General features: G+C 41.6%; 2 protein-coding genes, 1 long non-coding RNA gene and 1 pseudogene across 3 annotated transcripts in view; 1 reads left to right on the top strand and 3 right to left on the bottom strand.

The window, feature by feature from the left end:
* LOC146474595 (tetratricopeptide repeat protein 28-like) overlaps positions 1-10,884 on the top strand; it is a 64,117-nt gene extending 53,233 nt beyond the window's left edge. The window contains exons 2-3 of the mRNA XM_085116361.1: positions 5,923-8,644; positions 10,439-10,884. Coding sequence (XP_084972487.1) covers positions 5,996-8,638 — 2,643 coding nt within the window. The 5' untranslated portion in view covers positions 5,923-5,995 and the 3' untranslated portion in view covers positions 8,639-8,644; positions 10,439-10,884. The remainder of the gene's footprint in view (positions 1-5,922; positions 8,645-10,438) is intronic.
* LOC146474594 (uncharacterized) overlaps positions 1-15,516 on the bottom strand; it is a 47,062-nt gene extending 31,546 nt beyond the window's left edge. The window contains exon 1 of the long non-coding RNA XR_014866037.1: positions 10,892-15,516. This is a non-coding gene — a long non-coding RNA (uncharacterized LOC146474594). The remainder of the gene's footprint in view (positions 1-10,891) is intronic.
* A 23-nt stretch (positions 15,517-15,539) lies between these two features.
* On the bottom strand, positions 15,540-16,407 carry LOC146474593 (uncharacterized; annotated as a pseudogene).
* LOC146474592 (histamine N-methyltransferase-like) lies at positions 16,408-17,359 on the bottom strand. Its single transcript, XM_085116247.1, has one exon. The coding sequence runs from the start codon at positions 17,348-17,350 to the stop codon at positions 16,424-16,426; it is 927 nt and encodes a 308-aa protein (XP_084972373.1). The 5' UTR covers positions 17,351-17,359; the 3' UTR covers positions 16,408-16,423.
* Between the last annotated feature and the right edge of the window lie 7,578 nt (positions 17,360-24,937).

Here is a 24,937-nt window from a genome sequence, read left to right as displayed (position 1 = left end):
AGAAAATGCTTACAAGAGCATTTCTGAGCCTCTAGATTTCAAAATTTTCTGGGGGGGGGGGGGGGGGGGCATGCCCCCACACCCCCCTAGCGGCTCGCGCCTTCGGCGCTCGAAACTTGCCTAGTCTTGTTCTGAAGTCTGGCTACGGCCATGAAAGGGTGATGTTCCTTCCACGGTAAAGATACTTCATAGCGGCCATCGCGCTTGTGAATCGTATCCAAGAACTTGTCATGAACAGATGCTTCGTTTGCTAACACGCCAATGCTCTCTAACTCCCAGAATTTCTTCATTTCTTCCACTAACGGGTCTCCGTGTTTTTCCTCTGAAACAGCCTCGAAAGGATGCGACGTGTCAACTCTCAGAGTGTGGCAGGTTGCCTGATTCACTTCAGATTCAGAACTCAGTTCTTGGGGTAAGGGATTGATAGTACCCATCCAAGAGTCGTTTTCATGGCGACAGGACCAAATTTCCCCCGTTTCAGATCTCCGGTAAAGAGACACCAATAGATGTCATTTCCAATCAAGATATCCACCTCTGAGCCGCAATCCACAACTGGGCAATCCGCGAGTTCTAAATCAACCAAATGTCTGTAAGACTGTTAGGCAAGTTGCACTGATTGATCCTTTAGAGCGCCGCAAATTAGGGGAACTACATGCGCAGTCATCTGAACTGTCGAGCTGTCTACACCAAGTCCTTTGACACAGAATTCAACGACATCGCATTCTTTCAGTTGCTCGTTCTCCTGTCCGAAAGTCTTGATAAGAAGCTTCTGGGATTTTACAGCGGATAGATTAAGCTTGTTCCTGGCACGTTCGGTCATATAGCTTCGCTGACTTCCACTATCAAACAAGATTCGCATAGTGAGACCAGTGTGGAGCTGATTAACGCTAGACACCTCGCCAATAGCAGTTTGCAGAAGGACAGATGTATTCGAGTTTACGTACACGGTTGTTAAAGACTTCCTTTCCTGGACTCCCTCTTGACGCGCAGTTGTACATTTGGCATTATTGCAAATCGACACATGATGTTTTCCTAAGCAATCATGACACGTGCTGCTAGAAGGGCAATTCCGCGCTAGATGACTGCGACGCAAGCACAAGAAACAACGCCCCTGTTGTGTTAATAGATTTCTTCTAGCTCCAATATCAGTTATTGTGGTACAACGTGCGCTGGGGTGCTTCTGTCTGCAGTACGTACAACTCACAGGCTTCTCTTCTGATTTAGTTACTAAGGCAGATGCAGTAGAGGGGCCTGACCTACCCTTAGTAAATCTCCCGACATTCGACTTCACTGGGATCACAGCTGGTTCAGACAAGTTATTTCCAATCAGTTCACAGCGCTCCCTTGCTTCAATTTCGCTGTCAAAGGCCCTTAAGAGTACATCTAAGTCCCACTGTTCTTTATCTCTGGACCTTGATTTTATTAAGCGCAGATTGGATGGTAGTTTCTCCATCAGAAGGGGTATCAACAACTTCCCATAAGATTCACTTTCCACCACTATAGCTTGAAGAGCGCGAATGTGGGCCTCATCTTGATCGTAAAGCTCCCTTAGACGTTTCAAGTTACTGTCAGATGCTACTGCTGCTATCTTAACGAGACTCTCCATATGTGGATTGATAATAACTTGTGGTTGCCCGAAACGCTTCTTTAGAATGTTTTTCGCCGCTTCATAATTATCGGCTATTAAAGGAAGACCACGAATGGCTGCGGCGGCCGTACCTTCCACTAAGGTTTTAAGATAGTTGAACTTATCAACATCTGACAGCGCTTGGTTCTCGTCCACAGCACTTACGAATGAATCCCAAAAGGGAGAGAAAAGCATGGGATCCCCATGGAACCTTTTCAGAGAAATCGTAGGTAGTTTTGCCTTTACCCCAAGGCCATAACTAAACGAATTAGAAGTAACAGAATAAGAGTTGGACTTATCTGAATTGTTCTCCACTTCTGTAGGGAGCACCTCGTCTATCTTCACCATCATTTCATGAATAGACTCTCTGAAATTTCCTGTTTCTTCTATTTCTGCTTCGATTTGATCCTCTTTAAGTAGACCGGGGATTTCGTCATCTAGACTTCCAAGAATCTTGAGTTTCTCTTCAAGAGCAATCCAATATGTTTTCAGCTGATTAACCACGGTGGGATCGAAACGGTCAAGTAGAGATTGAATCCTTTCCAGAGTTTTTGTGACATATCCCTTAAGTCCTCCTCGAATTTTCTTCTTCTTTTTCAGATCTTCGTCCCCCATTTTGTAGATGAAATCCTCTTCAGACGGCGACTTGTCGCTTCTCGATGAAAGTATCTGAAATAATCCTTAGACGGCGAGTTGTCGCTTCTCGATAAAAATTCTCAGAAATTCTTCTTTAGACGGCGACCATTCGCTCCCCGGGTCTCGGCACCATCTTAAGAAAAAGTTCTCCTTGAATGGTAGGCTCAAAATCTAAATTTAATCCCAATAAATAAACGGGAAAATGGTAAACAACAAAGTGTGAAAAGAAACTACAAACTCTAGCAAAAAACAGCAAAAACTTGTACGCGTCAACAAAATCGTACGCGCCATAAAAATTTGAAATATCGCGCGCGTGTCACGTGATCACGCGCGCGCAAAGTTCTACGCAAGGGGGTAGTCTCAACGTCTCAAAGAATTCAAACAACTACCAACTGATTTTGTCGCCTACTGAATGGCTGAACAATGACATTTTTCTTGAAGAGTCAAGAGGCTGTGCGTTACAACGGATAATGCACGTTTCGGCTTTGCACCGATGGTGCTGAGTCGGCAGTTGCAACTGCCAGGCCACTTATATTGGTGAGACCGGCAGAAATTTAAACGTACGACTGACTGAACACAAACGAGCAACTAGAAATGGTGATATCAACAATCACATTGCTGAGCACCATTTACAAACGAACCACAGAATCGACTGGGACTCTGCCAAGTGCATTACCAACTGTACAAATTACTATCAATGACTCAATCTGGAAAGCTGGTTTACTAACTTAGAACAAACGCCACTCAACCGTTGCCTACAACTACCTGCACCATACAAACGACTTATTGACAACAACAACGAAACAGACAAGCAATAGACATTTTACTAACAATAGACCCACGGACTTTTTGCCTAACAAAAGACGGATCGAAACGCACCAATCACTTTTTACAGTCTTCACAGCCAATAACATCACGGCTTACTGACAAACGACCAATAACATCTGGACTTCGTTGACCAATCAGGTTAACAACCAGACACGTATATACCACTTACTGACGTTCCACAATTCACTTGACTCTGAAGATGACTTCCGCTCAGGTTGTCGAAACGTCAGTCAAAGTCACCACAAACAGTCCTTCTCAGGACTACACTCACCCGGATGATCATAATTTACGTACTTATTATATCACAATGTCATGACAAAGGAAGTAGAGGAGCAAGCTATTAACCTGGTTGGAACTGATAATGCACGTTGTTCGAATCCAGCAACATAAAAATGGTTCTGACTGCGGTGTATTTGCTGCTGCATTTGCTACATCTTTGGTCTATGGTGTTCCACCTCAGTTGTTGCAAATTGATGTCCCAAAACTGGGAAGCCACCTTTGTGCATGTTTAAAGCAGGGAAAATGGAAATGTTCCCCTTGCTTTGATTTTAGAAAATTTGGCAGTATGTAAATATTATAGACCACTTCAGACTCATTTCACACTATTTTCTACTTTTATTTTCCCAAAACTGAAAAATAATTTGGATTTCTCTCTCCAAAGCCTGATATGATGTATTTCAAAATCAAAGCTTTGGTAACTTCCTTAAGCAATAGAGCACCTTCCACAATCACCCTGTGGCTTAACCAAAGTTTAAACCATGTATTTGTTAATTATGCCAAGTGAAATGAACATTTTCACCTTAAATCAAAACAAACGGACAAGAGGAGACTCCAGGGGAACTGAGAAATTACTGTGGGTCCTCTATGCTTAGTGTACTGAGCTGGTCAAATTGCTGTGTTTTGAACATTTCAGCTGCTCTTGTTAGGGCTATTAAAGATAACATGTTCCAATGGAAATTTATCATTGTAAAAATCAATGACTGAAAAGTGTTTGTAAGATGTCGTAGTACTGGCATTTTTCTTGCATTATTACTTTCAATCACGTAGCATTCTTGGACATTCACAGGGATATATTTTCTCTATGCCACAAGATAACAATTAAATGGGTGTCTGGTAAAAAGCCCCAGGTGACTTCTGATAGACTGCTAGACATATTCCCTTGTGTTGGCTTTGTAACGAAAAGAGAATATGGCAGGGGATCCTGATTCTCTTAGGCATTTTTTCCATGCACCCCTTCAATTTAAAACTGTAAGCTTAGCTTTCAGACAGTTTTGGTGCAACATAGATGCTAATGGAGGCTAATGGTACAAAAAACACATGACTGTCACAGAGGAAACTGAGCCTTCATATACCAATTTTACAGGTTTTCCACATGATGATAAGTAGTTACAAGTGCATATAACACAATAAAAATTTGTTGAAACAAAGCCCAGGCTAAACATTGAAACAATAAAGTATAATAATACTGACTTTTTGTTTCAGTCATATGGTAGTACAGATGGGCAAAGATTCATGACAGCACAATATCGGCACAATATCCCCTCGCTTTGGCCATGATATTAAGAATGACAGGTGCACATCTCATGCTTCCATCCACGTATTAAAGACACGCGACACAGTCGTTAGGAAGATTTCAAACCTGTACGCCAGGTCTGGATTTGGCATATTCAGTCTCAGTTTAATTAACACCATTACAAATTCCTAGAAAGGGGAAAGTGTTTTGCCTTCCTGGTCACACAAGGGGAAACAAAGTGGAATGTTGTTATAAGTAAATCAAAGTCAGGTAATCCTGTGTAAAATCTAGTTTTATCATAACAATCTTTTAAGTATTCTTTCGTAAACGGCTGTATTTTTGTTGCACATAGCAAGTATTGAAATTCTGTTGTTTAGGTCGCCGCATCGACAGTTTCCTTAGTCATTTCAGACACAAAGGTCTGCCTTTCTCCTTTAACAGGAATTGTCTTTTTGTTGGTATCTTCAACTTTTTCGAATGCAAAATCCATCTCCATCTCCATCTCACCAATCTCTAAATCCTCGCCGCTGCCATCTTGTAACTGGCCACTTTCCTGTATTGAACATGTATCTTCGATCTCTCAAAAGATGCTTTCTACAGTCTCCCCTGGCTCATTCAACTTCTTGACCTTTTCTGATATTTCTTTTTGCTTTCTTCCGTCACTCAGCTCTGTCAGCATCAAGTTGAGGATCAACTTGCCGCAGTTTCTTTGTGTGTCCGAGATGTAATGTCAGGACCCAGTCAACATCAAATTGATCCCAGCGTTTGGGAGCCTGGCCAGACACAAAATGCCTATAATAAACCTCTCACTTTCAAGCTTATCTTCTGTTAGGTCATCGTGACTAATGGTAGAAGGCCACACTTGCCTTCTTCTGGTCGTTAACTCCTCAGTCATCTCACCTTCGTTCTTTTCGATTTTCGAAACGTGACTAAATCTCACAGGATCCTTTTTCTTTAAACTTTTTCCAGTCTTGTTACCATAGCCAACAATAATGATGCACAGAACCATAAAAATATCAAACAATATCGGTTGATCTTTTGATACATAAAGCGATAAATACAAAAAAAGCCAGCTGACGCTTTCTTTCGTGGGACACCAATATGGCGGATGGTAAGTTTGCTAGGAAAGTCACGTGAGTAAAAACACTCTATAACGGTACCCCATCCAAATTCTCTATAATTCACGGCTCTCCCATCACACTTAAAAATCTAAAGTTACAACCTACATTGCTTGAGACATCCTTTAACAGATTGTCATAATGGATGTGTTCAATGCATATTTCTTCATTCAGTTATCAACCAATGGTTTTCTTGACAGATCTATACATTTCCTTTAAACGAGGTCTCTACTTGACAAAAGGACAGCACAGCACCGGAAATAAATCGTCCAAATGGCCAAAAAAAAGGACAACGTTTTAGAGCAACTGCAGATGGTTCTGCGCCTTGCCAAGGAAGTGGGTGACCGTTCAAAAGAAGGACGTGCCTATTGCTCTCTCGGCAACGCTTCTCAATCACTTGGTGACTTCCACCAAGCCATAGAGTACCATCAGAAAGATTTGCAGATTTCCAAGGAACTGGGTGACCGGGCAGGAGAAGGAGGTGCCTATGGCAATCTTGGCAATGCTTATCAATCACTTGGTGACTTCCAACAAGCCATGGAGTACCATCAGAAAAATTTGCAGATTTCCAAGGAAGTGGATGACCGGGCAGGAGAAGGACGTGCCTATGGCAATCTCGGCAATGCTTATCAATCACTTGGTGACTTCCAACAAGCCATAGAGTACCATCAGAAACATTTGCAGATTTCCAAGGAAGTGGGTGACCGGGCAGGAGAAGGACGTGCCTATGGCAATCTCGGCAATGCTTATCAATCACTTGGTGACTTCCAACAAGCCATAGAGTACCATCAGAAACGTTTGCAGATTTCCAAGGAAGTGGGTGACCGGGCAGGAGAAGGAGGTGCCTATGGCAATCTCGGCAATGCTTATGATTCACTTGGTGACTTCCAACAAGCCATAGAGTACCATCAGAAACGTTTGCAGATTTCCAAGGAAGTGGGTGACCGGGCAGGAGAAGGAGGTGCCTATGGCAATCTCGGCAATGCTTATCAATCACTTGGTGACTTTCAACAAACCATGGAGTACCATCAGAAACATTTGCAGATTTCCAAGGAAGTGGGTGACCGGGCAGGAGAAGGACGTGCCTATGGCAATCTCGGCAATGCTTATCAATCACTTGGTGACTTCCAACAAGCCATAGAGTACCATCAGAAAAATTTGCAGATTTTCAAGGAAGTGGGTGACCGGGCAGGAGAAGGACGTGCCTATGGCAATCTCGGCAATGCTTATCAATCACTTGGTGACTTCCAACAAGCCATGGAGTACCATCAGAAACATTTGCAGATTTCCAAGGAAGTGGGTGACCGGGCAGGAGGAGGACGTGCCTATGGCAATCTCGGCAATGCTTATCAATCACTTGGTGACTTCCAACAAGCCATGGAGTACCATCAGAAACATTTGCAGATTTCCAAGGAAGTGGGCGATAAAAATGGAGAGGCAATTTCACATTATTCTTTGGGTCTGAATTTCCAGTGTTTGGGCTCTTTAAGTGAGGCTGTGGATAGTTACCAGTCAAGCGTGAAACTTTTTGATACTGTAAGGGCTCTTATTCAGTCTGAAGATTCATGGAAAAGAAGCTTCCGCGAGTTGCATCAGAAGGTTTACACTGCACTGTGGAGAGGTTTATTAAAAATGGGAAAGAATGATGAGGCTCTGTTTGCTGCTGAGCAAGGACGAGCACAAGCTTTGGGTGATACATTAACTATGCAATATGGCTTAACGGCACTGCCGCCACCATCACATGACGCTAAAGAATTAATCTCCCACATCTCACGAGAGTTATCTACACAAACAGCTTTTCTGGCAATTGACGAAAGCAAAAGCAATATTTGGGTCCTTGGAAGAGGAAATAACGTTGTATTTAGACAAAAGAAAATAGAGGGTGGACGTGCACTCGACGATCCCGTCTGCGTTTTACTGGAAACAGCTTTTAAAAAGATTGGAGCTGGTGTTGGTGTTCGATGTGAGAATCGCACAATGGATGAGCTAACTGGTGCCCCTCCATCCACCAGAGAAGCGGAAACGACAGCAAGGGAATCATCACCCTGCACCAACAACGCTTTACAGCCATTGTATGATGTTATTATTAGTCCCATTGCAGATTTACTTCATGGTGAAGAGTTGGTTATCGTCCCTGATGGTCCGTTGTGCTTGGCACCGTGGGCCGCACTAAGTGAATGTTACAGGATTCGCACTGTCCCATCACTCACGAGTTTGAAGCTGATCACAAGTTTGCCTGAGGACTACCACAGTAAGTCTGGTGCGCTATTAGTGGGAGATCCATGTGTAAAAGGAGTTCTAGTGGAAGATGCGAAAAAACGGCGAAGGCCGTTATCACAGTTACCATACGCCAAACAAGAAGTAGAAATGATTGGAGAAATCCTTAAGACTTCACCGCTTACTGGAAAAGAGGCAACCAAAGCGGAAGTGTTAACACGAATGACGTCAGTTGGTTTGGTTCACATTGCTGCCCACGGGCGAAAGGAAACTGGCGAAATTGCCTTGGCTCCAAACCCTGGCTGGACATCCAAATTCCCTGAGGAAAAAGATTTCATGCTGAAAATGTCAGATGTACAAGCAGTTCGCCTCCGAGCTAGCCTTGTGGTACTAAGTTGCTGTCATAGTGGTCGCGGAGAAATCTTAAAGTCTGAAGGTGTGGTCGGTTTGGCACGGGCCTTCTTGTGCGCTGGGGCTCGTTCTGTCTTAGTGTCACTCTGGGCAATTGATGACGAGGCTACCATGGAGTTCATGAAGGGTTTCTATCAACACCTGAGGGAAGGTAAAAGCTCCAGTGTAGCTCTGCACCAGGCTATGAAATTGCTGCGAGACTCAGAAAAGTTCTCTGCGATGAAACACTGGGCTCCATTTGTACTGATTGGGGATAGCGTCAAGCTTCAATTTGATAGCAAGAAATAAAAAGAGGTAAGTAAAAAAGTTTGATTGATTGAAACTTCAATATTTATCTCTTGGTTGTGCAACCACGACTTGTGGTGAACACTTTGCGCCACGTCAGCACATTTCAAGGGATCTGTAAACGAAAATTAGTATCTTTAACTGAACCTGAGTTGCGTCCCAGTTTTTAGCTGTATTTTAGTTTTATTTTAATGTATTTTTAACCTTTATTTTAGAGGACCCTCCTGAAAAGCACCGTCAGGTGATTGGAGGCCAACTCTTTAAATATTATTATTATTATTATTATTATTATTATTATTATTATTATTATTATTATTATTATTATTATTACCATTATTATTATTATTTTTACTGGTGCCTTTTAGAGAGGCATTCAGTTCTACATCACAAACGCACTTTAGACTTAAAAGCGGTTCAATGGTTTTTTCGTCACTCAAACAAAATGATAAAAATGCTGACAATTCACGCAATCTATGAACAAGAACTCTCATTTCGGAACGCAAGGTCGTGTCACAACTGAAGCCAAGCTAAAACAGCCAGAACAGAAAGAAAGTTTTTCTGGGGCTGGTGCTGGAATCCACCGGTAAGCAAATTAATTTCATTGCTGCCAAAATGCAGACGACCTAGAAATCTCAGCAACAGCGTTTAAGATCGATGCCAAAGAAATGAGGAAATTCAAAATGGTCATTTAAAATTTCGCGTGGTTTGGTTGATGCCTGACAGATCGTTTTTCCCAGAAGAGGAACGTCGCTTAAACTTCGGTGTTTTCCATGGACAGTTTGGAATAATTGTTATGAGAAGGTTGATGGAACAGGTTTTTGATCAGAATAAAGTATGAAGATGTGACGCGTTTACGGCTCGAAGTCCTAAAACTGTTTGCTTTGCGAGGATTCCGAGCTCCGCAAGATTTAAAACAACTGTTAGGGTAGGTTAGGAATTATCGATTGAAGTCTATTACTAAGACCATTTTTTGACCACAAGGTTTATTTGCAGGGAGATCAATGATGAAATGTTAACTGAAAATTGTTGGTAAATTGCAAAAACAATCGGTTGGTTGCACTCTATCTGGAAAATAAGTACCTAAAAATGTATGCGACCTGTTTGCATGGTTTGCTAAATGAGCAAGGCAATGATATATTTAATATTAGCTGTCAGTTGCTGCACTAAGACCTTTTCCCCCAGGTAAAAACAGGTTTCCAGAGGAAGTTTACCCTCGAAAACTTTACCAAAGAAATCCATATACCTAGGTACATTCGGTTTCATATGGTTCAAAGGGTTTCACAAATGTTCATTTTCCACTTTATGATTTTCCCACTTAATTACTGAAAAAAAATCGACCATAGAGGAGCTACGTATGTGCTTTTTTCTCCCGGTTAAATTTTTACCGTGTTGCGGTGTCGTTTGTCTCTCTCGCACCTGACAATTGTCTGGCTAAAACGATTAAGGAGGCGAGGAAACTGCTTTGATTTGATCCCTAATTGTTAGGTTGTTTTACGTCAAAATGCGACATCAGGCAGACCAATGATAAAAAAAAACCTTTCAAATTATGGGAAAGACGTTTCAATTCATTCGTCTAATCATTGTCACGGTGTCAAACGTTATTTTCCCGCCTCTGTTTGTTCAAACAGGTATCCGTTTTACGACGACTCGCTTTTTTCACCTTTTTATTCGCCCTAGTTGATTATATGGCAGAATTTAACCCAAAATGAAATGTTACAGAACATGTCCTTAAGTAGCTATTCACCACTTGTGTAAAATTCGTTTCGTAATAGATTACCTCACAGGGTTTTCTCTTTTCTGCAGGGCGTGTAGCATCAACTTGATCAAGACATTACCCATCAACGAGTAGTAAACAAACCATAACTCTGAATTATTTTCACATCCTTGTTAAGCAAGTATTATATAATCTAATTTTTTTGCTTTTTTTAATCCACATTTTCCCAGAGAACATAAATCAAAACATCAAAAGGAAAACCAAATTTCATTTGTAAACTAAGCCGTCCCCTTTTATCGTGGAGCGTCTTGTTTGTAATGATTAAACAGATTTTTTTTCCGGTAACTCTCAGCCCTTAAAAAGGTTGAACAGATTTAAAATTTAGAAATTTTTGTCTTTAATATTCCTTTTTTTTTCTGATAATGAGATCTAGTAATGTCCTACCGTACACTGTAGATCGTATCACAGCTTAAAGAGCCAAGTTTTCTTCGTTAGCTGAGATTAAGTAAATGGTCTTTTAAAAAAAATGTGCCCGTCAATACGTACCCTGATTCTCAGACGGTCCAGGTCGCTCGCGGCCACATACCCCCTCCCTTCCCCTACAGAAGCAACTGTCAAGAGATATTTTGAAAACAAAAATTGAGTATACGACGACACAGCTCCTGTATTTTTTAGCGAAATAAAGCATTAGAATTCGTTTACACTGCAAATAATCCTTTAAACAGTAAATGCTACGACAATCCAAGGAAGGGAAGGGAGAGAGTGTGCGGCCGAAAGGGCGACCTGGACCGTCTGAGAATCAGGCTAGTCAATACTTAGAAAGCGTTTATAGGCCAAACTGATTTGAAGGACTGACCCTATTAGCCAAAGGGCATTTTTAATCAGCCAATGTTTCAACTACTACATCTAGTCTTTCAGGGCCAGAGCTACAATAAGACGAAATAATGGCTGTAATTTTGAACGTGAATATAAGTTGTTAATGGTTAACTAGCATATACGAGCTAAGTGTTTATAAAGTATTTACAAAACCTTATCAGATTGTATTCATGGACTGTATACCGAAGGTTAATGTTTATTGCGTCGGTTGAAACCGCCTGGTGATAAATATTTACCCCTCTCTGTGAGGAAAGCTTCCTCACTTTTTGTCGGATACACTGTTGCTGGGTTGGTTTATTTACACGTAAAGTGAAGTCTGGCGCGTGGCTCTCTACAACGTGAGATCCTGGAGCACAAAGTATCATATCAGTGTATTTGAGCGTTTTGTGTTCATTTGGATTCAAAAGGTTCGTTTTGAAGCCTTTAAAATATTGTGCACTCTTCACGCATGTGTTTCAAAATGAGAAATCACGTCGGATTACAACTAATCGTCAAAAATACAAATCATTTAACTTTACCGATTTCCATATCTCAAAATCACCTCAAGAGAATATCGCTAGATTTTTATTCGTTTAAAGCTAGCTGTTGTAGTCAAAAGTATTTCCTATATATATCTTGTAGAGATCTATATACATCTTGTAACAACGGAACAGTGTCTCGTGTGTTACTCACAAACATTTAAATAAATTGACTAAAAGTCCAAGTTTGTCCCAGAAGTTCAACGTGAAATTAAAGCATCCCCACCTGATAATTATTATTATAACAACAGCAACTGTCAACATCGATTTTTGAAAACAAAAACTGAGCATACCACGACACTGTCCCTTTATTTTTAGCGAAATTAAGCATTTGAATTCGTGAACACCGCAAATAATCCTTAAAACAGTAAATGCTACGACAATCCAAGAGTACGGTCGCCTTCAAAGCTAGTCGTCGCGTATACAACAAAAATGGAGAAAACAAAACAGAAAAAAGATGACATCAAAGGACAATCTAATATCAGTTTAAATCTGGAAAGTCAAGATTCACAGATGTATTGGGTGTATCTCCTGTTGGATGATGAATGAAGGTGCGTGTTCTTTACAAAAAACCTAGAACTGTGTTCTGAGAAAAACCAGAAACTGTGAAAGCTTGGAGGCAAGTGTTATATTCCTGGTCAGCTTTACACAAACATTGAGAAGCGAGATTCAAGACATGTGTTGATTCTGCAAGCTAGTACATCACAGAAAAAATTACTCTGAACTGGAGTTTGTTGGAAATATCACAAGACTGAGAAATTTCACAAGGCTGACTTCTGCAAACTAAGTACTCAGTAGATTAATTAAAAATATAATGCTCTAAAGTTAAGTTGTAGTTAGGTTAATTCAGATTTATTTACATGTACAGGGCATTTACCATTTGTCAAGTCTAGTTTGGCCGGACCGGGCATTTCGCATGTATTGCGGTTATACTAGCAACTTTTACTTCAGCCGAACGGTGGTGTCGTTGATTCTTTTACAGCCATTTTCAACGTTACGTGCACGTGCCATCTTTCGACATGCCATGTAACCAGGCCTAAGTTTTAAATGTTAACACAACTGATTTTTTTATACAGTTGAACTCGACTGTGGTGGACTGACGTGGGAAAATATCAAGAAGTCAATCCTAGGTCAATAAATCGACGGTTTTGAAATTGAGTGCCTTGCAGACAAAACGGTCGAATTCTACCGGAAGTTACGGAATAGAGCCGATCGAAAGCGGTCAAATATTTTGAAGAGAGCCGTGCAAATTTAACAGGTTAACACATTTATCAGCCATTTTAGGTCAGTAGTTGTGGTTAATTTGTCGTTTCTTTTGCCAATAAGTGTAAAATTTTCCGGCTTGATAGTTAAACGGTCTTTCAGCTGTTTATCTAGCATGTCGTAAGATAGTCGCTATTCTCTGCTATGCACTTAACTCTGAAAGTGGCTATAATTCATATGGTAAGAACAGTTACTAGGTCACGGCTATTACCGGCGTTTTACTTTACATGCTTGGCAAAGCAAGACGCGACAAATGGTGGACACCATTAGCTGAGTTCAATGCAACTAGGTGGCCGTACATGTAGCAATAGTTATTGGCGAAGATTGACAGCAAGTAATTAAATATTAACGTTTGTGACAACTTCTAAGTATACTTGCTAACTAACGTTTCACCCCCCCCCCCCCCCAAAAAAAAAAAGAAAAAAAACACTACAAAGTCCCTGTGTCACAGTACGGGTTGTAATCTTCAGAAATCTTGCTAACAAGGACTTCAAATTTCAAATACTATATATATACATTTCCTTTTTTTTGGTAATCACAGCATATGTGCTATAAAAAGGCGATTTTCAAAGACCAACAAGGAGAATTGCGGCGAGTGGTGAACCGAAACCCGATGGGTTAGGCTTCCTTTTAGGCTAGGGGAAAAGAAACAGTTCTCTTTATATACCCCCATGCACGCTAAAAATTCGAGATCGAACTTTCACCACTGTCGAGATCTACATGGCAACAACGGGGCTCCACTTTTTAAGGTGCTATTTATCGTCATCTCCTTTTACAGCTCACCAGTTTATTTTTTGCGAGTCTGATTGGTTTAAAATTATCACGTGACGTGATAGTGCTCTTGCGCGATTGGGAAATACCCGGGATGGATTGAACTCTTCACACGTGTAGATTCTATTCAACGACTGTAAACCTTTTACAATACAAAACTATCTCGACAAATCTCGACGCTCTCGAGTCAAGTTCCATAACAGAGTGTTCCAGTTCAACCACGGCGAATGACATAACACGTGATAATTGTCAGAATGTACATAATGTAACACAACTCGAAATGTCGCTAACAACACGTATTTGTCCTTTTTGTTTCAACCTTGCAGATGAAGGCTAGATATCATTTGATGAATATAAAAGTTTCACGAGAAACTACGACCCGATAGTCACTCAGCAATAGTGTTTACTAGGGTCAGCTTGACGCAACAAGTCAAAACTGTTAGCAACGATCCCAGTTGCCCCGACTGCTTGCAACAAATGAAAAAAACGTCTACTCTCTCAATATTGATGAGAGTGGAATATAATTTATGAAATACATGAACTGCGGATAAAGGAATGAATAAGTGGATGACCAAAGTAGTTATGTACGCATTTCAAGTAGTTACCGTAAGAAAGCCTGACAAAAAACGTTCTTTAGGCTTTAAGCTATTTTTCAGGCTTTCTTTTCGCGCCTACTTCAGTCTCGTACAAAACTGAGATGGTTATTCCCTTATCCATTCTCTCAATATTTTTAGCACTTTTGGTGTTGAAAACTCGCATTTCAGGTTTGGAGGTTTGTTAGACATAAGTTGACTTCTATCACACCATCAAGTCTCACACACTTTGCACGTGACTTTACGTCCGCTGCCCAAAATGATGTCGGGTAACAACAAAACGACTTCACCCTTTTTCTTGGAAAAAAAATATGAGAGGTCTTATTTAAACATGGAACACTGTACAAGGACAAAAAGACGACCACAATATGAAATCAATTACCCATAAACAGAGATTTAAACTAAAATTTCGTCTGCATAGAGTTTTTTATCGGGAAAGCCCTAGTTTGTACCTTTTTTGAAGTTGGTAGTTTAATGTGCAAAAAGGCCTTTCAATGGGCCACGCTAGCAAACTACAACCATCGTGAAAAGTGTCGAGGGTTTCAATTTCCTACTTTTTTTTTGGTTTTCCCTCCCTCACCCAATTTTCAATGTTGAGTTTCAAATGATTTCACTCATACGAGACTGCCAAGTAAAATTATGTTACTTGGTTCAATGGGTTGGGAAACGAAGGGAAACATGTTTTCTGTTAGCCTTGACGATGGTGTGTTCCGCATAAACTGGAACATTCCAAAACGCTAATACCTCAGATGACTCATAGACTGGTTTGGGCACTGCACACGAGTACCAGGGAGGGACTGAATCAATCAGCCTCACATCCCTCGCCATCTCGAAGAAGAGGACTTTCAGTGCTGCGTTGTGTCTTTCTAGGTATTTAGACTGAGCCAGAGCAGAGCACCCCGTTAGCACATGCACAAGCACCTCAGGAGATTTCCCACACAGTCTACACGTGACGTCGCCCTGTTCTGCACCTGTTTTGTGAACTGTGTACACCTTAGTGGGCATAAGCTGCTCGTACAACTCCACTACCACACTATTATTATTATTATTATTATTATTATTATTATTATTATTATTATTATTATTATTTGATGACTGTCATGTTCCCAGTGGCATTATAAGCATACAATATAATAATTATTTGCATTTTTCTAGTAAGTAAGTAAGTAAGTAAGTAAGTAAAGCCTTTATTTAAAGAGGGTGGCACTTAATAGCCAAAGGCTAATAAACTTGTGGCCCTCACAACTATTTACAATCTAAATTACTGTAAGCTAAAATATATATATATATATATACAGTTAAAATATAAAATATGACAGGATTCGATTATAAGATAAAAAATAAGTTATTAAATTATGAAATGGTGCAAAAATTGTTGTTCCTTAAAAATCTTGGCAAACATGTTCTTTTTAAAACATGCTACAGAATTTAGTTTCCTAATTTCAATTGGTGTACTGTTCCACAGTCTTGTTGCCGAAACAGTGAAAGAGCGTCCTCCTTCTGTTTCTCTTTTATATTTAGGACAAACAGCATTAGTGCTTGAATATCTAGTGTTGCGGGAGTGCCGCTTATTATTTAAAATTAAGTGTTCATTTAGATAATTCGGCAAAGTCCCATTAATTCGCTTATACATTATTGTGCATTTATCAATCTTATGTTGCTCATAAAACGGGATCCAACCTAGCTTGTTAAACAAAGCAACTGATGGTGTCATGCGATCGGCATAACAAATAACGCGTGCCGCACGTTTTTGCAATTTTAAGACCCTATGAACAGACTCTTTATCGCAATTTGCCCAAACAACGTTAGCGTAAGACATAACAGGGCGAATAATGCTATTATAAAACTGAAGTCGCTGTTTAAGAGGTAGACACGCTCGGATCTTACGCAATATTGCGATTCTAGAGGCCAACTTTTACATACTTTCTCAACATGTTCATTAAATGACAATTTGCTGTCAATTTCTACGCCTAATAAGGTAGCACAATCCACATTACTGAGCTGTTTTCCATTTACGATTACATCTATGTCACTGCACCTGATAATCAGATGTTTAAATTCCTTTAAAAATGATGACTGTTCTAGTTTGGAAAGAAATCCTCTTTTTCCCATTACCATCATCAATGCATTCATTTTCCCAGAAGTTGAGAATTTTTTGTAAATTTTCTTGGCTTGTAGTTAGGTGTACATTTACACACTGTGTCAGAAAGTCCAACAAAAGACTTCCCTGCTCAGAAGAGCGATCAAAAATTGCAGTTAGGTCACCAGTTATGCTCTCACCCGAACACTCCACATAATTCCAACCATTCTTTTTAGCCACATCTGTAACTTCTTTGTTGCTGTAGTAAGCTCCAGAACTCCAAACCAAACCTTGTGAAGAAAATGTACTTCCATATCTTACATAGGGGCTGTTTACATCTTGAGTAAAGGAGAACGTTACTCCTTTAGCGCCAAGCTCTTCCTCGTAGCAATGCTTGAGTGCTGATTCAACATTTACGTAATAAATGCTGTGTAGAAAGTGTATCACATCGAATTTCACCTCGTCTTTCTTTTTCTGTTCCACGTACTCTTGGTAAGTCATGGGGCACCATTCAAATTCAATGTCAGCTCTCATCTTCAAACTCTCAGGCAAATCTTTTGCTTTAGCACAAAAGGCGTCCAACTTCATTTTGTCTGGCTCTATAGCACGTACAAAGAATAGAGGTTTGCCGGCTTTACCTTGATCAGCTTTGCTCAGTATTTCGATGAAAGGCAAATCGTTGTAGCCTTCTCCACTTCCAACACTGAGAATACAAAATGGCGGCGAATGGTTCTCGAGAAGAAAGCTTATTAAAGGTACAACGTGCTCCTCAATGCACTTTAAAGTCACATTTATAGGTTCCAGTGACAAAATAAAACTGATGAGAGATTTTGAATAGGCTTCTGCATTAGAAATAAGAGGACGACCCACAAGTTCACGCTGTTCAGCCATGCTCGGCATGTAACGACCAAGTGTTGCGTTTTGGGTATATACTCCATGGGAGAATGCCATGGTTCCACCGGTATATATAATATATTAAATAATATATTCCATACTATAAACACCTTTACAGGACTATACACATATAGGAGAATGCCATGGATGCACCGGTATAATATATTACACACCTTTACAGGGCTATACACACCTATAGAGAGGTATACACACCTTTACAGGGCTATAGACACCCATACAGCGCTATACAGGGCTATACACACCTATAAAGGGATAAACACACCTTTACAGGGCTATACACACCTACACAGCGCTATACAGGGCTAAACACACCTATAAAGAGATATACACACCTTTACAGGGCTATACACACTTTTACAGGGCTATACACACCTATAAAGAGATATACACACCTTTACAGGGCTATACACACCTATAAAGAGATATACAGGGCTATACACACCTATAAAGAGATATACACATCTTTACAAGGCTATACACACCTATACAGCGCTATACAGGGCTATACACACCTATAAAGAGATATACACACCTTTACAGGGCTATACACACTTTTACAGGGCTATACACGCCTATAAAGAGATATACACACCTTTACAGGGCTATACACACCTATAAAGAGATAAACACACCTTTACTTGGCTATACACACCTATACAGCGCTATACAGGGCCATACACACCTTAACAGGGCTATACACACTTTTACAGAGCCATACACACCTATACAGCGCTATATAGGGCTATACACACCTATAAAGAGATATACACACCTTTACAGGGCTATGCACACCTATAAAGTGATATACACACCTTTACAGAGCTATACACGCCTATACAGCGCTATACACAGCTATACAGGGCTATACCTGGATCTATAAAGAGATATACACACCTTTACAGGGCTATACACACCTATAAAGAGATATACACACCTTTACAGGTGCTATACACACCTACACAGCGCTATACAGGGCCATACACACCTTAACAAGGGCTATACACACCTTTACAGAGTTATACACACCCATACAGCGCTATGCAGGGCTATACACGCCTATAAAGAGATATACACACCTTTACAGGGCTATACACATCTATAAAGAGATATACACACCTTTACAGGTGCTATACACACCTACACAGCGCTATACAGGGCCATACACACCTTAACAGGGCTATATACACCTTTACAGAGCTATACACACCCATACAGCGCTATACAGGGCTATACACACCTATAAAGAGATATACACACCTTTACAGGGCTATGCACACCTATAAAGTGATATACACACCTTTACAGAGCTATACACACCTATACAGCGCTATACACAGCTATACAGGGCTATACCTGGATCTATAAAGAGATATAAACACCTTTACAGAGCTATACACACCTATACAGCGCTATACACAGCTATACAAGGCTATACCTGGATCTATAAGGAGATATACACACCTTTACAGGGCTATACACACCTATAAAGAGATATACACACATTTACAGGGCTATACACACCTATACAGTGCTATACACAGCTATACAGTGCTATACAGAGCTATACAAGGCTATACACAGCCATACAGTGCAATACACAGCTTAATACAGGACCATACACAGCTATACAGGGCTATGCGTACCTTTACCGGGCTTTACACGCCTATACAGTGCTATACACACCTATACAGACCTATACAAGGGTATATACAGCTATACAGAGCTATACACAGCTATAGAGAGCTATACACGGCTACACAGAGCTATACACAGCTATACAGGGCTATTCATAGCTATACAGGGCTATACACAGCTACACAGAGCTATACACAGTGTCGTGTACCCTGTCAGCGGACACGGGGTGTTGTGCACTGGAGATCGGGAAGTGTCAACCACAGTATAAAATTCAACAGCACAAGTTGACTCAACAGCATTTAATACGATCACCAACTCGTCTGAATTATTGTACACATGCGGTGAAAACTTAAAGGGGAAATTGCAATGTACAAGATTAAAATGGGGGCCGAGACTAATTACAAAAGAAGCAAAATTGAAAGGAAAACGAAAACTGAATACAATAAGCTGAAACTTACGTCTGTTCCTGACTAAAGGGCTAAAGAAAGTCCAACGTTACGTAACTCCGAAAAAGATAAAACTGCTCTGAAACTCCGATGTTGCTCCGTAGATCTCCTAACTTCAACTCCACAAAAACTTAAGGGGCGTTCTCTGATAAGGGTTCAATTGACGTGTACAGTTGTAAAACCAATTAGAAAACAGGAATGGGTACATTGGCTGGCAATGTAATTGATTGAAACTGTGAACAATAGTACATGAAAATAGGGGCGTAAAAACTCGATAAATGAAACAGAACAAAAATGTATCTTATATAAATCAAAACAAAACTAAGCTTAATTACGTGATCAAGTTCTCTTTGGTTAAATGTTCATTGTTCATCACACTCCTCGCCCAAGGATTCTTATCCTTGCTACTCATATTGTCTTGGCGTTTACTGCTGGTCTAGATCAGCTGTGTCGGTCAGGAGTAGAACTAGCTCCTTAATTGGTCTAAGGTAGGTTTTCCTTTCTCCATCTCTGACCACGTTTACTTTGACTTTCCTCACTCTACCGTCGTCGCCCCTCAGGACTTCCGACACTCGTCCCAGTGGCCAATCGTTACGGTGTTGTGATTCGACTCGCACAAGAACGATATCTCCTACGCACAGGTCTCGCCGCGTCTCCGCCCACTTTTGCCGCGGCTGTAGGCTCTGCAAGTACTTTCTCCTCCACCTAGTCCAAAATTGTTCCGCAAGGAACTGGACTTGCCTCCATCGACAGTGAGCGTAGATATCTGTGCGCATGAACTGGCCTGGAGGGGGTCCGGCTGGGCGTGTCTTCATAGTGAGTAACATCGCAGGGGACAGGGGCTGCGGGTCATCGACGTCAGACGGCAGCGCTGCTATCGGCCTGGCGTTTACAATGGCCACCACTTCGGCCATCAGTGTCACCAGCAATTTGTGTGTAAGCTGATTCTGACCTAACTCAGTGAACATGGCATCGAATAAACGGCGAATCGTATTAATCTGCCTCTCCCACACACCGCCAAAATGTGACGCATGGGGAGGGTTAAACTCCTACTTGCAACCGCACTCTGTTATGAACTTCTCCACTTTCTTCTCATCTAACTCGGATGCTGCTGCGTCAAGCTCCGTCTTAGCTCCAATGAAATTTGTACCCCGATCGCATCTGAGGAGTTTAGCATGGCCTCGTAATGCGAAGAGCCTCCTCAATGCACAGATAAAGGCACTGGAGTCCATAGCTTCTAAGACTTCGATGTGAATGGCTTTGCTGCTCTGGCACGTGAACTCTAGGCCCCAACGCTTGGCGTTTACTCCTCCTCCTCTAGTCTTACGTGTTTGCACCGCCCAGGGGCCAAAGACATCAAATCCTACATTAGTAAAGGGGGGACAGACTTCGGTTCTATCTGACGGGAGGTCGGCCATACGCTGTTCTAGTTGTGGTCCTCTCAGTTATCTTCTTACATAGGACACAAGCTCCGATGACCTTCGTGACTACGTCATGGCCTCCAATAAGCCAGAAACCTGCTTGTCTAATTGCACCTCCTGTGATCTGTCTCCCTTGGTGGTGTACCTCATGATGATAGAGTTTAGCTATTAGCTGTGAGACATAGTGACACTTCGGTAGTACGATTGGGTGTTTTTTCATTATACTCCATCTGTGCTCTTCTTAATCTGCCTCCGACGCGGAGGATCCCGTGGCTGTCTAGAAACGTATCGAGACGGTACAGCTGCGAGCCTTTGAGAGCCTTCTTGGCGCTACTTTGGATTTCTCTCGGTAGCTCGGGTTCTTTTCTGGCGTCGCTTAACAACCCACTGAACGCTTCTCTTTGCGTGCTGCTGATTATGACGCGCAGGGCCTGATCCCATTCCTCGACAGTCGGGGGTCTGAGTTTGCCTTGTGTATTACGTGCTTTACTCCTGAGGTTGACTCTTTCTGCTTTAACGTCTCTCCAGTGTTTGAACTCTCTGACAACGACAATTAGGTTAGCGACTGTTCGCTGCAGAGACTTAAGTGACGAAAATTTCTTGAGCCTCTCTGCTCCAAGGCCTGGTTCTTCCTCTTCCTGCGTATTTACACTGTCGCTGAACACTACTTTTTGGACTTCAGGGTCGCTTGCGAACGTTTCATCGGTTGTGGGAGTTCTCTTCAGTTTGCGCAGGAATTCCGGGCCTAATAGCCAGCTCGTCTCCATTAGCTTGCTTGAGGGGACTCGGCGCGTTGCTAGGTCTGCTGGGTTCAAATCAGTCTCCACATATCTCCACTGTTCCGGGGTAGACATGCTCCTAATCAGCTCGACTCGGTTGTCTATGCACACATAGAACCGTCAACTCTCGTTGGTTATGTAGCCAAGTACCACTTTTGAATCGGTGTAGTATATCACGTCAGAGATCTTCAGATCGATTTCTTTTATAACTCTCTGGGCTGCTTGAACAGCTAGGACCGCTCCGCACAGTTCTAGATGCGGTATAGTCGTCGGATTTAACGGGGCGACTCTTGTTTTGCCGTAGACGAGAGCCATAGACACCTCGTTTGCTTCATTGAACTGGCGAAGGTAGACTGCGGCTCCAATAGCGTCCTGGCTTGCGTCGGAAAAGGCGCGTAACTCCGCTCTAGTCACGCTGCCGAAATCTTAAGGGCGGTAACAGCGAGGCACGGAAAGGTTCTGCAACTCTATGAGAGAGTCTCTCCAACGTGTCCACCGATTTATCATCGCGGTAGGGAGGGGGTCGTCCCAGGCTAGGGGGGTATTGTTCTCCTTTGTCCGTTCTCCCATATGGACAAGCTCCTGCAGTATTTTTCACCCTTTGAGCACAACAGGTACTGCAAAGCCGAGCGGGTCGTACACGGAGTTGACGATGGACAATACTCCTCTCCTTTTGAACGGCTTCTCCGGCAAAGAGACCTTAAAGGTAAAGGCATCTGTCTCCAGGTCGCAGAATACCCCGAGCGAACGTTGAGCTGGCAAGCTGCCGTGGCGTAAATCCAGGTCACGCACGTCTTTTGCCCGATCTTCGGCCGGGAAGGCTTCCATGACCTCCACAGAATTAGAAACTACTTTGTGAAGTCGGAGGTTAGCTGTGGCTAGGGTAGCTTGCACACTCTTAACAAGGTCTGTCGCTCCTTGAGTAGATGGAAGCGAGGTCAAGCCATCATCGACGTAAAAGTTACGGCTAATGAACTTTTTGTCAATGGCTGTTCTGCGTAGGCCGTAGGTAGCGACTGCGGGACTGGGTCCATTGCCAAATAAGTGTACATTCATCTGATATTTTATGATGGGCTTTGACGGATCGTTACCTTTGAACCCTAGGAAACGAAGGAAGTCTCTATGGGATGGATCAACATAGAATGAATGAAACATTTGCTCGATGTCACACATTACTGCTATATTCTCCTTGCGAAAGCGCATGAGAACACCAATGAGGTTATTCATCAGGTCAGGGCCTGGTAAAAGTACTTAGTTCAATGAAATTCCTTCAAACTCGCAACTGGAATCAAATACGACGCGAATGGTGCGCTGTGTATTGTGAAAAGTTGACAAAATGTGTAGAGGCGCGGATAATTTCACTAACAGACATTGTGATAAAAATTTGCATGCAAGTGGCGATACTTTCGTTCAACAATGACCCACGAACGCTCTATTAACCTGACGATATTTAAAACAGTTATAAAGCTAAGAGAGAACAGACAGACCTTCTCTTCTTGACATTGCTAATGAATTTTCCGATCACACCAGTAACGGAAAGCGAAATTTCAAATTTTTTAAACGATATGATATTGCACATGCAGTAAATATCCGCCACTCCCTTATTACCCCTCACCATCTTCCTCTAATTTTTGGTATAATTTAATGGCAGCTCCGAGAAAATCCTTGGATTTCTGGATTATTTATAATTAAGGTTGATGTCAGTAGTACTACAGTGGGGGATATTCCAATGTATTGGTGGTAAATTCAAAGAACTGATAAAAGGAGCTCGTGAAGATGGTTGCAATTACTAATTCGTAGGCACTAGATAAATCCCGGCCTGGGTTCCTGCGGGTGAGGGCATTATTGGTAGTGGTCCTGAGTTATAACTTAGTCGTATAGTCATAATTTTTTCTGTCTTTAGCTATTTTGGTTTAGCACCTCAATGCTCATGGTTGGTCGTTCTTCTTCTTTCAAAGCCTTAGCAGGATGGGCTGCTAAAATTGGCTAGAACACAGCTCATTGGTTCCCACCCAGATTTCATTTAAATTTTTGCACTTTCCGGTTGTATTAGTACTTGCTTGGTTAAGCATTAAGAGTACCTAAAGTACTACCTAAGTGGTGCAGGGACCTCAACTAGTGCAAGAACCTTTAGTAGTACAAGCGCTATAGCTGTTTATAGTCCTGTATAGCTGCGTATACCGCTGTATAGCTATATATAGCACTGTATAACTGCGTATAGCCCTGCATAGCTGTGTATAGCACTGTATAGGTGTATATAGCACTGTATAGCTGTATATATAGCGCTGTATAGCTGTGTATAGCACTGTATAGGTGTATATAGCTCTGTATAGCTGCGTATAGCCCTGCATAGCTGTGTATAGCCCTGTATAGCTGTGTATAGCTCTCTCTATATAGCTGTGTATAACTGTGTATAGCTCTCTATAGCTATATGTATAGCTCGTATAGCTGTGTATAGCCTTGTATAAGTCTGTATAGGTATGTATAGCACTGAATAGGTGTGTAAAGCCTGGTAAAGGTATGTATAGCCCTGTATAGCTGTGTAAGGTCCTGTATATCTGTGTGATTGCACTGTATAGCTGTGTATAGCCTTGTATAGCTCTGTATAGCACTGTGTAACTGTGTATAGTAATGTATAGGTGTGTATAGCTCTGTAAAGGCGTGTATAGCCCCGTGTAGCTGTGTATGGTCCCTGTATAGATGTGTATTGCACTGTATAGCTGTGTATAGCCTTGTATATAGTCGTGTGTAGCTCTGTATAGCCATGCATAGCGCTGAATAGGTGTGTATAACCCTGTATACTGTGTATAGCCTTGTATAGCTCTGTATAGCCCTGTATAGGTGTGTATAGCCCTGTACAGGAGTGTATAACCCTGTATAGCTGTCTATAGCACTGTACAGCTTTGCATAGCCTTGTATAGCTGTGTATGGTCCTGTATAGCTGTGTATTGCACTGTATAGCTGTGCATAGCCATGTATAGGAGTGTATAACCCTGTAAAGGTGTGTATAGTCCTTTAAAGGTGTGTATAGCGCTGAATAGCTGTGTATAGCGCTGTATAGGTGTGTTTATCTCTGTTTAGGTGTGTAGAGCCCTGTAAAGGTGTGTATATCTCTTTATAGATGTGTATAGCCCTGTAAATGTGTGTATATCCCTTTATAGGTGTTTATAGCGCTTTAAAGGTGTGTATATCTCTTTATAGGTGTGTATAGCCCTGTATAGCTGTGTATAGCGCTGTATAGGTGTGTATAGCTCTTTAAAAGTGTGTATATCTCTTTATAGGTGTGTATAG

This window comes from Pavona decussata, unplaced genomic scaffold, assembly GCF_977016875.1.
Source record: "Pavona decussata unplaced genomic scaffold, jaPavDecu1.1 SCAFFOLD_87, whole genome shotgun sequence".
Taxonomy (NCBI): domain Eukaryota; kingdom Metazoa; phylum Cnidaria; class Anthozoa; order Scleractinia; family Agariciidae; genus Pavona; species Pavona decussata.
Note: the sequence above shows the minus strand (reverse complement) of the source record. Positions and strands in the feature narration are given on the sequence as shown.

What these genes read in the sequence shown, in the direction of transcription:
- LOC146474592 (XM_085116247.1), bottom strand. Translation starts at nt 17,350, where the DNA reads ATGCCGAGCATGGCTGAACAGCGTGAACTTGTGGGTCGTCCTCTTATT.